The 16157-nt window shown below is 42.5% G+C and overlaps 1 protein-coding gene across 4 annotated transcripts; it reads left to right on the top strand.

Moving 5' to 3' along the window:
• The first annotated feature begins 833 nt into the window (after positions 1-833).
• On the top strand, positions 834-15724 carry egln2 (egl-9 family hypoxia-inducible factor 2). Of its 4 annotated transcripts, none has more exons than XM_023407564.2 (6): positions 834-1129; positions 1978-3352; positions 12149-12268; positions 12589-12725; positions 13763-13830; positions 13973-15724. In XM_023407564.2, exons 2-6 carry the CDS (start codon positions 2069-2071, stop codon positions 14023-14025), a joined length of 1662 nt encoding a protein of 553 aa, XP_023263332.1. In that variant the 5' UTR covers positions 834-1129; positions 1978-2068; the 3' UTR covers positions 14026-15724. The 4 variants fall into 4 exon arrangements, with proteins under 4 accessions (XP_023263332.1, XP_023263330.1, XP_023263333.1 ...); XM_023407562.2 differs by having other exon boundaries at positions 1838-3352; XM_023407565.2 differs by lacking the exon at positions 834-1129 and adding an exon at positions 1186-1383.
• The last annotated feature ends 433 nt before the right edge of the window (positions 15725-16157 follow it).

Genomic DNA, 16157 nt, shown 5'->3' with positions numbered 1-16157 from the left:
TTCAGTGTTGTGATGCATCTAAGTACATTTGCTCAAATACTCTACTTAAGTACAAGTACACCAGTGTTTCCATTTTATGCAACTGTTTACCTCTACTCCACTACTTTTCAGTGGAAATACTAGTTACTCCACAACATTTATCTGACAGCTTTTGTTGTTATTTTACAGATTAAAAATTTGAATACAAAACGTGGTAAATTCATAAAACAATTATTCGTTGCTATAGATTAAACTATCCAAACATATATATATATAAGCGATATAAATTGGTTCAACTCAACCATAAGGGGCATTTTCAAGTGTAATTTTCAATGCAGGACTTTTACTTGCAATGGTGTAGTTTCAGTGTGGACTGCTTCTCTTACTACAGTGAAGAATGTGAATGCTCAGTATTTATATAGGGGACTATAGTGGGATTGCAGTGGTTCCATAAGTATTGCTTTTATGCTGACAGTGGTATATGGGCCATTGCCTTTAGTGTCAGTTTGCAGAGACATGCTTATTATGTGTAACACAAAAGGTCTGTCATAATTATGAATAAGTAGGCATGTAAACAAATAAATAAGACGATCACAGTTGCAGAAATACAAATCATAGCCGCTATGCAGAATATTTACACAGGCCTGTCTTGCAGAGGGCTATAGTCATACATAGCTTAACAATATAGAAAATGTTAATGGGCGGTGTCTGTTAGTATAGTTTCAGGTCAGCCGTAGTAGTGGTCACATGGCCTGTGTGTGTAAATGACAGGAGAGAGAGAGAAAGGGAGAGAGAGGGAGGGAGAGAGAGAGAGAACGGGCTGCGGGAGGAGGGGGAGGAGCGAGGTGGTGGTGGTGGGGGGAGACAGACACAAACTAGGGCCACTCGCCGACACAACGGAGAGCACTTTTTTTTTTTTGGTGATAGAGGGGACCCCGTGTGGCTCTGAGCATCTGCTTCCGTCCCTCTGTTGGGTTTAATGTGTCAGGCCGGCGTTGGTTCGCCGTCACCCCCCTGGATATTATTTATAACCGACAAGAAAAATTGGATGGGACGCGCACACGGGCAAGACAATCCCGGAAATAACATGCGTACTCTCAGCCTGTCACGTACGCTCACTGAGGATTTGCATTGCTGTAGGCTGCCGTAGGTAAGCAGTGGACTGTGGTCTCCTGGAGGGAGGGGGGGTTACTTGCTTGTTTGACATTATTAGCCGCATATTCAGTTTATTTTACACTCTGAAATGTGCGTTTCAACTAAAGTAATACATTTGTGTGATCTTATTCTCAGTTGTTATGGACGGACCTAAGCATTAGGCTGCTAAGTTGGAAATGAGTAGCTGACAAAGGCGAAAGAGAAGTATTTTAATGGCTGTTTCATCGAAGTCTCATATAAATTCTAACGGTATAAGACTCTATTTAAAGTAGATATTTTGTATTTCGTGTCTACTTTCTTATTTTAGTTTAATTCGATGTAAACAGCCTGTAAGTCAAAGTGAGTTTTTGTTGAACTGAGTGTTTTGCTTTCTTTTTAATGATTAAAACTCAGCTATAGAGCCTAAATATTGTAGCCTGAAGAAGAGATGCACTTAATTTTAATTTAATGACAACAGCTTATGATTATGTTGATGATGATGATGATGATGATGATGATGATGATAATGATATAGGCTGTAATCCTGTTACATTGCACTTTTTTCTTGCCCCAGTTAAATTGTTTTCAGTTGGCCTGTAAAAATATTGTATAGGCATTGGGGACACCATAAAATAGTGTAGATTTATTTACTTGAGCTCACTGTGACAAGTGGCCTGCTCTGTGCTATTAATAGGCCTAAAGTGTATCATTTTACTCTCCACAGATATCCTACACTGCCTCAAAATGTTTATAATACGGATACAAATAAATACACAGATCGAGAGTATTAAATGAGAGTAATTGGGGAAATAAGAGCCACTAGAAGAGGACTTGGACATGAAACTTATTCTCTCTGTGTGGCAGAGCTCCTCTCCATCGGAGAAAAGCAGCGGCTGAGCTAGAAAATGAAGAGAGGACGTGAGCTACGTGCGCATCCAGCAGATGACGAGATGAAATGGAGAGCTTGGGACACACGGACCTTTTAAACCCAAGCTATTCCCGCGGATCCGTCGCAGTTTCAGCCTCGCAGGAGGGAAGGACGAGCGGCCAGCAGTTCGCCTGTGGACCGGCAGAGATTCACCACACGTACCGAGCGGACATGGGGCTGAACAGCTTCTGCGCGGCGCCGGTCGGGAGTCCAACGGCCGCGGAGTTACTCGCGGGTCTGGCCTCTCAGACCGACTCCCCTGGAATCACAACCCCGACGAAGCAGTCCAAAACCGGCGTGCCGCTCTACAACGGCGGGGTGGTGTCTCCGTTTGCCACCGTGGAGGGGAGCCACGCAGGCGTTTTGGCTCACACACCAAACGGTTACCCGGCACAAATGAAAGGGGCTGCGGGGGTAACTGCCGGCCCCATGTACCCCATCACCAGCAGAGCCTGTCTGTTGGAGAATGGGGAAAGGACAGCTCATGAGAAGTGCCCTTTATTGATGAGGAGGATCAATGGTGACCTGAAAGGCAGGCAGATGCAACAACAGAAACGGAGGGGTGGGGAGAACCGGGACACGGGGTCAGAAACTCTTAATGGTCCCATGGTAGGGTCACCGGGGTCAGGGGGTTCTGTGGAAGCTGCTTTTACGGCAGGAGACTCGGACTTGAAGAGGAGAAGGTTAACAGAGGGAACTGTTGGCCACAAATCTTCAGAGGCTTCCAGAGTGGCCCGAGCAGCCGCCCCCCACATGGTCACTGTCAACTGCAGCAACAGTTCCCATGGCAACCAAATGACTATCAATAATGTGCACTGTGTCACTCCCCAATCTCCCTTCACCCCTCCTGCCCCTCACACTAACCAGCACAACGGACATAAGGTGGCCTCCTCAGGCCTGCCAGCTGCACCCAGCCAGATCTCCCCAGTGGAGGCTAACGGCATCCCCACCCCACCAGCACCTGCAGGGGCTGGCTGGTCAGCAGAGCGCATAGCACAGCAGTACATCGTCCCCTGCATGAAATACTATGGCATCTGTGTGAAGGACAACTTCCTGGGCCCTCAGCTGGGCGACAGGGTCCTGGAGGAGGTGGAGGTCCTAAACCGCAGTGGGAAGTTTCGGGGCGGGCAGCTGGTGAGCCAGAAGAGCATTCCCTCTCGCAGCATCCGGGGTGACCAGATCGCCTGGGTGGAAGGACGCGAACCCGGGTGCCAGAGCATCGGGGCGCTGATGGCTCACATTGATGAGGCCGTCATGTACAGCGCTGCCAATGGACAGCTGGGGGACTGTGTCATCAATGGACGCACTAAGGTGAGAGGAGGCGCAGGGCGGGGACAGGTGGGGTTCAGGGGTTAGGGTCAGGGGTATGTTTTCAAGCTACATGCCAGAGAAAACACAGGCTACAAGAAATGCCGATGTAGGAGTGTCAGCCCGACGACATCATTAAATCTGGGCATGTGGCTGGTTGTGTCATGTCTGCTCTGCTCCATCTTTGCTTCCTTAATGCCGACATGCAGGCGGGCAAACACACTCACACACACATGCACTCACACCTCAGTGGGAGCGCAAACACAAAGTCAGGTAGGACGTCAGGACGAGCTCTGCTGTGTATCTGGCACGTTAGCTTGATAAGGGGGGCTGTGGGCTGAACCTTCCTCCTAACCTGACCCTGTGTCTGGGTTTAGGCCTGCCTAAGTTTGCCCCTGTCCCTGCCTTCATACCACTTGTACCCAGGAGGGAAAAAAAACTAACTCTGGCGCTGTATCTCCTCTGCCATCACTATAACTCTGCCTTTGAAGACTTTTTCTATCACTCCTTTCACCCATACAAACATGGCACTGGTGTGGTAGGGAAGTACGTTTTTTTTTGTTTGTTTGTTTTTGTTATCTCATATCTCATGCCATGTGAGCTGCATGTTTTCTCTTTATTTTACAGTGACTACACTACATGCCTCGGTTTCTCTTTTTCATTGATATTTTTCAAATGCCATGCACAATTACCACTGAAGATAGTTACCTAAACACTAAAAAGGGACTAACTATCATAATCCCTTTTCGTCATAGTCCACAGGCAGTCGTTCTCAGAGTCCTGGACATTGTTGTGGACATTGTCTCCAGGACAGAGAACCCCCTCACCCCCCTTTACTCCCCTGTAGAGATACATCCTGGGTTATCTGAGCCAGGTAATGTCAGTGACCCATGATGATTGAAGTCTGGTTTATACTCCCTGCTGAATATGTGCAAAAGAATGAAAAACTCCTGTAGTGTCATGGCCTGTTTCCCTACTCTAGCTGTGAGTTAACCAATACATGCCAGTCTAGTCTGTTTCCCAAAATGTTCTCAGTGTTTCAGCAAGCCCCCTTTGTTCAGTAAAGATTCACGGTATAACAGATCCAGACAGTGCATATTGGTGTGGTTTGAAATATTATTATAATAGTACTTCATAAATGTTAACTCAGCATTCAGCTTTAAATTGCAAATTGCCAAATGAAAGCTCAAAAAAGTCGTGGAAGAGAGTGAAATATTTGTATAGTAATGATTCACTTCAATTAAGCAGTTTGGAAGTTTTGCACAGGTTAAACTGTTACGTCCCATGTGGAAAATAAATCCAGGGGGGCTCTTAATGAATGTCATGTCTGATCTGATCTGAAAAGTAGAAACAACATTACTGCTCCCCATGGGGGAAATTAAGTGAAAGCTGTTACCTGCAAGCTGGCAACCCCCAGGTCTACTTCTACAGTCTTAATCAACAGAGCTATGAATGAGACTATTGGGTGAATGTTTAAAAATATATGTGCTGCATTTATGTAAAACTACATCCCATCATGTGTGGGTTGCCTCTCTACCCATCTCCATACTTGATTGATTCGTTGACAGTATTTCCTCCCCTCCTTTCTAATGTACTGCCCCACAACCTCGTTCACCCCATCTGTTTAACGTCACATGCAGCACCTTGCCCTGCAAGTCTAGTCATTTACATAAGCTTTAAACGGTGTTTGAACAGGGGCTGGTTGGGTCTACCTCACATCAGCAGCCTTTGCTCTCTTGAACGTGGGCTGACTGTGCTGCTTTCCGGCCAAAGTCACGCCTAGTCTGAGCTCCAACAAAATGACAGCAAAGCAGGAAAGTTAATTGACTAACTTATATATATATATATATATATATATATATATATATATATATATATATATATTGTATATACATATATGTCTAATTTTTCAAGACCTATTCTGAAGTTCCTCTGCAAATCTGCACTTTAGAGGAGCCTCTGCCTACTCTTGAGTTGAATTTTCCTGTGCACATACAACGTCTCTGAGGAAAGGATCTACTCTAAAAACTGAGGAAAAGTACTCTAACTTTGTTCGATTGCTGCTATGCTGTTCATCCGTGCAGGCTGCAATGAAGTCAACACAAAAATGTGTTGACGCAAGTTTCTGTCATTGTTTCCCTTGGAGAGGTGCTTTTATGGAGGTCAGAAAACATGGAGAAGTGCATAGAAAAAGTTACCTGGGAAGGAACAGTGTTTCAGAATGAGATAAGTTTACATTAGATTGTTTTAGTCTATAGGATGCCAAGCTAATTATTATCTCTTATGTGGCATGACGATGACTAAACTGAGTGATTACCAGGTAAAAATGTTAGATTACCCACACACCAACTCATCCCTTGCCAGATCGCTTGATTTGCCCTTGGTACACTAAAAAAAGGAAAAAAAAAAAAAGTTCAGTGCCGCACAGTACAAAATGTTCTGGCTGGGTGTTCCTGTGAAGGAGTGCAGGAGACAGCATAGTGATAGATACAGTGATGGTAGACTGAATGAGGGAGAGAGAGGGGAAGTGATAGGAGAAGAAAAGAGGAGGATCCGGGAGGAGTACAGCTGGATAGAAGGTCACTGCGTCTTTTCCGTCCTTCTCCTCTTTGTCCAGCAACAATTATCCCCCTAACCGTATTTTCCTTAATTTTTTCATTTTCCTTCTTGTCTTTTATTCTGACCTCCTTTTCCTCTCCCCTGTCCTTTACTTCACTCCCTTTCTCCTTTGTCTTATCAGCCCCCTTGTTCGCTACTTGGACAAAATATTTCCCAGCCGTTACCGTGGTAACAGGCACATACAGAGTCGAGCTGCGCAATGTGTATAAAAGAGATGGAGAGAGAACTAGAGGGGCTGGCTTTGCCCAAAATAATGCCTCACCAGCAGTGGGTAATATTTTTGTACCCTGACTACGGTTAGTCAGCAGGGGCCAGGTTTTGCAGCCTTTGAGACGTACACTGGGAAGGATTAACGTGTTAACAAAAGGTGCAGTAATTCAGTTAATATAGTGCAAGATGATGGTCTTGTATTATGGGGAAGATACAAACAACCCGGCGTCGGGAATAAGATATATGAAGGGGGAGGGGATAGACTGGAGGTGAGCATGCAAGGGAGTGGAGGATTGGGAGCACGGAGTGGGAGGATGGTGTTGAGCAAGAGTGAGAAAGGGCGATGCAGCAGGAGCTTCAGCATAATGAGAATGTCTGCTGCAGCAGCAGTGTGTCCTCAGATGCCCCTCCTAGAGCTCAGCAGTGCTACCATGCAGGCAGGCGTCACAAGTCGTACACTATCATACACAATACAGCCACAGAGCTAGCTTGCTTGAATGTACAGTATAGATGGACAGATAAATTTGCTGTTTTGGTATTCATTCAGTTTCCTTACAGACAATTCAGAGGGCAAACAGCACCAGTGGTAAAAATTGAAGACTGTCATATAATTATTACTGGTTAAATAATGGTACTGCTAATTATTTGGACATTCCCCTGGTGCGGTACCGACCTATTATTTCAAATGCACCACTGCTGTTAGTGCCAGTCTAGTTGATCAATAGAATATTGATCGGCAACAATTTCATAATAGATTGATCATTTCAGTTATCTGTATGCCAAATATTCTGTGGTTCCATCATCTATAATGGGAAGATTTCTCTGTTTTATGTCAGTGTAAACTGAATATCTTTGGGGTTTGGATTGCTGGTCGGGTGAAACAGGCAATTTGAAGACATCACCATGGACCCTTGGAAATGATACTTCAGATAGCAGTGCCTTCTCCAAGTTAGTTGACTACCAAAAACAGCAAACAGAGCAGTAACTTGACAATATTTAAGACTTTCATGTATCTATGCAACCCATGCTCTACCAACATCTGGACGAGGGATGTTATGATGCCAGAAATTTGTTGGTCGGTACAAATATTGGTTATTATATATACATTCGCCACTACAGCGCGCGCACACACACACACACACACACACACACACACCCTTCCATATAGTCGGTGTCCAAGCAAATGACTAACATGGTGATAGACCAATAGTGTGAAAATATTCATTTAAAACGTTGTTGTTATATTTTGACATCCTACCAACGTAATGAGCTATCACTGCATACGCCTAAACAATATAATGTTAGCCTTTGTGAACATTGTGTTTGGAGCATTGGTAAAACACATTCTAACCATCACAATTCGTAATCTAACAACCGAAACTGACACACCCTGAATTCTGGTTACATATCTGGATGCCCGTCTTTGCCTTGCTCAGATACGCTTGAGGTGTTTCCTCCTTTCATCTGAACTGCGCTGTGACACCGTTTGCATACTAGCTTTTGGTTGTCTATATAGCTTATCCCTGATGATCTGCCTCAAATGCAACAACTCAGTGTGTTTTTTTTTTCCACATGCTGCACACTAGTTGGTGCTGTAGGCTGATATTTTATAACCTTAGTGATGAAACCCTCTTATGGTAAAAAGTACACCTGCCTTTAAAACACACAGATCAGTTTTCTCAGTAAGTCTAGACCAGTCTACCGATATTGTTTATGTTGCAGTAAAGCCAGATAAGCGGCTGTGAGAGTTACTTGGATCAAAGGGTTGATTATTATGTCCTCACCAAATCCAGACTCACTCCAGTTCGTACTCACTCACTCACACACACACACACACACACACACACACACACACAGTCTGTCTTTAAGTTGCCAGTGATATCCTACTGCCAGATAACTTTTAACCAGCTTATAGAAGCAGTAACCCAGAAGTGAATCTAGCTTGAGTAATAGGCGATGTCATGAACCAGGAAGAGCAGGTCAGATAGAAGCTGGTAGTGACAAAGCAGTTCATCATAATTCAGTTTAATGCACTGAGACTTTTATCCCCTTCACTTCACTCAAATTCAATCTTTTAGAAACTATTAATAATAACTTATCCTGATTGATATCACATACTGCGTTATTCAAGCTGCTTGTGAGTAATCAGCTGTGGAAACGAAGTAAGATGGCGGTGCTGCTCGACAATTCGTGACTCAACTGGTTTCAACCCCAGAGATGGCAAACATCTGGTTTCCAATAACGCACGAGGCTTCAGGGCTGTCCCAACTGTGAAATTTTTGTGTAGTTCTTTGTTCTGTTATGTCATAGTCACGTTGATCTGTTTTCATCTGATTTGATTGAACAAAATTACTCATCAGTTATTATATTTAAAAAAATAATAAATAAAAAAAAAAGAACAATAAACCTCACAATTTACTGACACACAAATACCTCGGTTGATTTCATCAGCGGCTGTCCCGTTCCTCCTAAAGCATTTCTACCACACTGCCTTTGCTTAGAACAGTGATTTATTAATGTTCTATCCATTTAGTAAACAGTCTACAGCTTAACAGCCACCTTAGCATCTTAAATCTCAATCGCAGTAGTTTGCATGATATACACATTCAAATGAGAGTTTTTTTTTTTTTTTTTTTAACTGCAACATCTACTTCAAGGTTTTAATCCCGGAACGATCTTGGAACCAAAACTGCCACCAAAACCCCACAATGAGAATTTTTGTTCCCACAACTCCCCTCACTGTCTGCCATCATCGCAGTCTACCAGCAACATCCTCACCTCTGTTTTAACCCCTGCTCCCTCCCGCACACATACATAAGCTCTCTCTCTGTCTCTCTCTTTCCCACTCCTTTAAATGCCTGTATTTGTTCAGCCTTATCTAGCCCCTCTCCCCCTCCTCACCCCTCTCTCCACCATCATTCCTCTTATCAGAATATGCGTGCAGCATTGGAGTTTATTTTTGCTCTTGTCCAGAACAGATTGTTCTGCCTGCCCAGCCATCACCTTGACAGCCCGGGTATGTACCTTGCGCTGCCATTAGGGCGTTAATGCTGGTGCCTGGCAGACAGGTGGTTGGTGCCAATTAGACTTAAACTTACTGTGGGCACTGATCTCAGCAGAGATGAAGGAGCGAGGAGGACAGAAATGACAGATAGGATCGAGACGTGCTGTGTCACGCTGTGTGTGTGTGTGTGTGTGTGTGTGTGTGTGTGCGTGTGTGCGTGTGTGTGTGTGTGTGTGAGAAGGAGAGTGAAACACTGTGGATGTATAAGAAACAACTTTTTTTAACACCTGATTTAGAATAAATGTCATAACCTTCTTCCTCCTAAATTATATGCCTGTGTGTGTGTGTGTGTGTGTGTGTGTGTGTGTGTGTGTGTGGCTGAGCTGTCTGGTTTGGCATAGTACATCTTAATTGTGGTTAATTGCAGTTGCTAAGACTGTTAGCAGTTTAAAAGTACATGCACACCCAAAATAATCACTCTTGTTCCTTATATGTGAGTATAGAGAAAATCCACCCTGAATACTGTTGTACTTTTTTTTTATTTAATGAAGGATTTATGTAGTTGTTTGTTCTCAGTATTGAAGAGTCATGTGATAACAAACTGTCCACCAGTATATTCACTCTGACACAGGGATTGCTGGCATGATAATAAAACCTGTGAACCCTTACTCCTGACATTTTGCAATGTGGTGGCTTTAAAACCATCTAATAACCAAATACTGAAAAGAAAACTTTTCATGACGGCAGTCATTGTAACAGAGTGGACATTTTTCCTTGTGTGTTTTGAAACAATATGAAAACATCATTTTACTGTAATTAATAAATGTTGACCGTGAACATCTAGTTCCTATGAAACAGAGCTTGTCTAAACAAGTTCCTGGCAGCACAAAAAGGGTGTCAGCCCCCAAAAGACAGAGACTCAGCTCTTATCAATTCTGTACAAGATGAACAATTGCAGGTCACATGTAAACGTGACAGTGAGAGCAGTGTACTAAAAGCAGACCCACTTTTATCCTGCCACAACTTGGGATGATAGTGCAGTGGCAGCAGTTTTGAAACCTGCATTGTTTGCGCCTGTGTTTTTGAATCAGTGGAATAATGTGGCACTATCAGCAGGACAAACTCATCACGTTGCCTATTTGCACATGTGCACGTATGTCCTTGTCCACATGCACAAGATACAACCAAATGGGGACACATTTTCAAAAGCATTGCTACTTGTGGTCAAAAATTCCACAGGCTACCTTTAACTGAATTGTTGCTATGATATTAAATACATCCATAGTCATTTGCAAAAAACACACACACAAATGAAGAGACACGATCATAAAAATTCCAACATTAAAGGAACAACTTTTAGACAATTATTAATAACCCCATCACTGACAGTTGACTCACAACGTAATCAGCTGATTTCCTGTGACAAGTTCCAATTACTCTAAATCACATTCGGATTACATTAATGTTTCTAATGACCGTTATGTGCGTACACATATTTCTCTTTTTCCTTTGCCTACATTTGATATGTTCATTTTGACGCAGCGGGTCTGATTGTCAGTTGGAGCCCGGAGCAAAAGGTCCGGAGGTTAATGAGCTCTGACTGTGAGCGTTGGTCAGTAATGAGAGCCGACAATGGCGGCTGAGCAGAGTCGCACACACGCACGCACGCACACAATTCAACCAAATTCACTTGGCCGTGAATGAGGCGGGCAACACCACAAGAGGGGGAGACCGATGAGGGCAATGGGCAGCTGTCATTTTTATTTCAGCTTTACAAACAATACAAGGACAGGTGCGTGTGTCTTGGAAATCAATGCGAGCGCTCTTTGATTTCCTCAGGGTTAAGACTCTCACAGTGTAGTACTAGAGCTGAAATGATAGCGTCAGGCAAGTTAAATCGATACAGCAGCAGCGCAGAACCTGTTAGTCATGAATGATGCACTGACTCTGAAACTGGAACTTTTACTTTCCATGCAGAACAATATAAGTCAAGACAGGGACAGTATCTTCCTTTGTAGTCAGCCTGGAGACATAATACAGAAGCTATTACTCTACACGCTGCCAACAATCACCACTCGAATCTCTCTCTGCCAGCACAGGCTGATGTCAGTCAGTAAGTGAATCAGCTGTAGCCTTTTTTTGCTTTACTAAAGAGACAGAAACTGGAAACTACAGCCAGTGGAGACAGTTTGGAAGCTATTAACTGCAGCCTGAAACACATCCCTTGTTCTCAGCTCATTTTGACCCTTTTTTAGTTTTGTCTCTTAGCTTGCAGTACATTTACAGTCACGTGGTCTTCTAGTGGCCCTGGTGTGGAATGTGCATTGGTCGAAGAGCTCTCACGCAGGTCTTGGTTCCCTCTGACTCTCCGGAGAAAGCGGCGCTCCCCGGCTTCACCGCCTCAAACACACAGACGTCAGGCAGGGGAAATACCAGCGCGAGACCATTGTTTGAACGTGGATACTCTATCTGCAGATCGTTTCATAGCTGGGAACAACAGCTGAACTCTGACACATTTCTCTCTGCTTCTCCCTCTCGTGACTGTGTGTGTTTTACAAATTACATGATGGAACATTATACTCAGTATGCAAAAGGAAAAGGTTTACTCTGGAGAAGTGGGAAAGCCAAATGGCGTGAGATGGACCAGCAAAAGATGGAATGTAGACCAGACGGTCTCCTTTGCATCTCCCTTGTGCCGACTGAACTTTCTAAATGCTTATTGGTCACCTGTAGCTCCTCTAACTGAAGATTGATTCATCACCTTCCAAGTGCAGATATTCAAGACAAATAGACTCATTGCTCACACAGTCCTTTCTCTGCTTGTCAAATAATCCATGACACATTTCACAGTTTATCTGGTGAACATCAACGCACATGTTGTCAAAACCTACTGTGATTCTGTTGTGATGCTGCTTATAAGTGACACCAATGCACATAATTAATGATCCTATTTCTTCTGTTTTTAGGCCATGGTTGCCTGTTACCCAGGTAACGGGGCAGGATATGTCCGCCATGTTGACAACCCTAATGGAGATGGACGCTGCATCACATGTATCTACTATCTTAACAAGAACTGGGATGTGAAGGTACATTTATTATCAATATCAATTTAATGTTATAATATATACATATATATACATACATACATACATATATATATATATATATATAAATTCTATATAAATAATATGTAAATATGGATCCTTACAAAGTGCACTAGTTCAGTCTTAAAACACACCTCATGCTGGCACAGGCTTAAATGTGCTTAAGAGTGTTTAAGAATCCTTTTAAAGGCCAGTTGGTGAAATTCTACACTTAGTAACTTGACTCAACCCTAAATACTATTCCATATTGCCACAAATATGTTGCGAGTAAGAGATGGTGTTGTGTGTATTTGTCTTTGTAGAAACAAGGAGGGTTGTTGCAGATCTACCCTGAAGGCAAAAATGTGGTAGCCAACATCGAACCTCTGTTTGACCGGCTGCTCATCTTCTGGTCTGATCGCAGGAACCCACATGAAGTCAAGCCGGCCTACGCCACTCGGTTAGTAACTCTTGTACTGTCTATACAGAACAAGCACACCCACACAAATTCATATAAAGTTGTGAATTGACTTTATATTTTACGGAAAACAGACAGGACACACTCCCAATATCACCAGTTGTTTTAGTTTGTGCTACACTGTAAATATGTGCACATGCGTAAATAGCAAAATTATCATTGTTACCATCACTAAAATTATTTCCTATAAACGAGTGAACGAATGAGATTTTGAATAACTGAACACTGTTTGCCCACAAAACACAAATACAACACAACTGCATTTTCATACATTCAACCAGAGATATATAGTTGTATAGAGAAACACTCCTGCATTTCTTCCCCTCTCCTCTCCTCTCCTCTCCTCTCTTCTCCATCTGACTGCTGGGGGGCGAGGTGGGGCCGCAGGCAGGAAGTATGTGTTTCCTGAGGGGGTCGGTGGGGGGGAGAGGGGAGGAAGGTTCGATTGCACGACTCGTGCTGGAGAGGCACAGACATGGGAGACAGGAATAAACAACGCAGCCCCACAGGAGAGACTCGAAAGCGTAGAAATTAACTCTCTGCTGCCCGGCACATTCACAATCTGCTGTTCACTTATTACGACCTGTATGATGAGACATTTTTTGTAATCTGTTATCTTGATCTGGGTCAGATATTATCCTTATTTATTTATTTATTTATTTATTTGTTTGTTTGTTTGTTTGTTTGTTTGACCATTTCATGTGATTTTTGAGGACTTTTGTCCATTATCTCAGTTTGATTTTTCATTTTATCCATTTAAAAATGGAAAAACTTAATTACTAAGATCTGAGTTTTTTTTCAGACTATTCAAAATCTTTTATCAGAATAATGATGATATTTTTACCAAAGCCAGTTGATGGGACTAACAACAACACTTTTTTTTGCCTCAAACCAAAACCCAGTCAATTTACGACACAAGAAAATATCTAATTTCTGAACCAGAGTTATATCATGTATCCAAAAAAGATGTTAGCTCTTGACTTGCTCTTATTTTAATCTCCCCCTCTTGTGTCTTACAGCTATGCCATCACAGTCTGGTACTTTGATGCCAAAGAGAGAGCAGAGGCTAAAGAGAAATACAGACTGGGTAAGCTTCTTCACATTCATAGGTTAATGTCAGTTTAATTTTTTCTTGCATGTTTATGCACAGTATCGCCTCTGCTTATACTTGGTGCAACTCAATGCTGTATGCGACTAATATGCTTCTTTTTCTCTTTGCTTCTCCATAGCAACAGGACAGAAAGGTGTTCAAGTGCCTGTCACTCAAAACAGCAAGACATAAATCTCATCTAATCACTGGAGAGCACTCTGAAATATTATGTGCCTTCCTGAACTGCTAATGGACATCGCGATCATAAAGGGAGACACTGTTAGACACTGTCAGTCGCCTCTGCAGCTCTACGCCACCCTTGCATTGTCAGCTGTCAGATCCACGTCACAGGCTGTGATGTCATGTTTTCCTGCCATGTGATTGGGCAGCTGATCAGAGATGCGGCAGATATAGAGCACAATGGCATGGATAGTATGGCAAAGGTGGCAGAAGAAGAAGTAAATAACTTCGACAGTGTCACCGAATCATCTATGAAGACAACTAACTGAAAAAAACAGGCTCCATAATTTTATTTTGTTGCAGTTTTGCCTGTTCAGTTATCAGTGAAGTTGTGATGTATTGAGTAATCATAGTTTTACTCTGCTCTGGTGTCATTTTCAATACAAACACAAGGGACATAAACGATGAATCCGTGGAAAGACAGTGGGAAAGAAAAGGCGCAAGGAGTAGAAATCAGTGGTGTTGTGTCTGAAAATCCTTATTTCCCCTAGACTGTGATGTGGTCCCCTTGTCTCATGATGTGGGCAAGTGTGTATGTGCGGGTAATGTAAAGACAGAGGCACGGGACAGAAATGGCCCACAAGGCATCAAGTGATTCTCAGCCGTCATACAGTGGAAAGTTGCCCTGTGGCACTCGTTCAGTCAGTCCTGGCTCAAGCACTAACCCTGAGCATTACAGGGATATTGACAATTTAGTGCATGAGGACAACTCTACACTGTAGTTTTACTCTGTATAGCACACTAAGTATAGTTCAAGTATTATTCCAGGACTTTATTACAACATCTGTCTAAGAATAAAAAGAAAAAATCTTTTGCAACAGCCTCGAAATGTGCCACAAAAAACCCAGAGAATCCAGCATGAATGTTTCGTTTTTTAGTAGTTGCAATGTGTGTAACAGATTTTCAAGACTGAACCTAGACTACACAAAGCTTTTCTACATACTTGATGTGTAGCGCTCTCTGTTTGACTGAAACACGCGGCTCACAATTGAGACAAGAGGCAAGCTGTCCAGAGACAGGGGTCAAAACAGGGTTTGATGAGTGTGTTTTGTGTGTTGGCATGTGTGTGTTTGTGTGTGTATGCTCATATCCCTGTATGCAGATTCGGCTTGACTTTTTCCTGCTCTTATCATGATGGAAACAGTATGTATCGCTAGTGTGGGCACTGTGGGACAAACCTGCCCAAAACGACACATGCAAACACGGAAAAGATGGATTACAACGGATAATAAAAGAAATTAAAAAAGGCATAAAAATTAAAAAGTTATACTTAACAGTACTTAGCGAAATGATAACCTCAATCAACCTGTACACTTAAGACCATTTACAGTATAAAGCACAGAGTTAAGCATACACTGTATGTGAACTGCAGGGTGAAACTACTGCCTGCTCATGTGTGGGATTGAGTACTTGTGTGTAAATGTGTACTTGCACATGTATGTGACAAACACTGTCTTGAAGAGGGTTGCAGGTATTGTCTCTGTGTATTTTAGATTGGTTGAAGAGAAGGTTATTTTATAAAGCACTTTATTGTTTGTATTGCCATGCGTGAATGATAGAAAAAAATATAACTAAAATGTAGATTAATGCCTTTATGCTGTGGATAATATGGTCATTCAAATGCAATAGAAACTAAAACAATGAGAACAAATGGAAATTGTTTGCCTATTTTTTTTTTTTTTTTTAATTTGGAGTATTTAATTAAAACCTGTTTGTTTTTATACACAAAGTGTAATTGATTTACTGGTAAAAATCTGACCTGAATCTCAGTTTTATTCAGCTACAGACATGAGAACAAGAGAGCAGCACCAGACTACATGTTCAAAACAAGGCAGCTAATCTCAGTCCTACACCACATGAGGGATCGAACTAAAGTAAACTAATTGGAGACCATGCTGTGGATATCAGGAACGAAGTCTTTCTGTTTATTTGGATGTGGCATATGGCCATATCAGTTATCAGCTCACCAAAACTATTTCCGTTTCAAACACGTTCTCATCATACTGTGAAGGAGAGTACACCAATACTTGTGATTAAGTTCCTACTTCAGAGACAAGGAAAAAAAACTTAGTATTTGAGGTACT

The sequence above is a fragment of the Seriola lalandi genome, unplaced genomic scaffold, assembly GCF_002814215.2.
Source record: "Seriola lalandi dorsalis isolate HSWRI2012SDOR001 ecotype SW California unplaced genomic scaffold, Sedor1 jcf7180002054338, whole genome shotgun sequence".
NCBI classification, from domain to species: Eukaryota; Metazoa; Chordata; class Actinopteri; order Carangiformes; family Carangidae; genus Seriola; species Seriola lalandi.
Note: the sequence above shows the minus strand (reverse complement) of the source record. Positions and strands in the feature narration are given on the sequence as shown.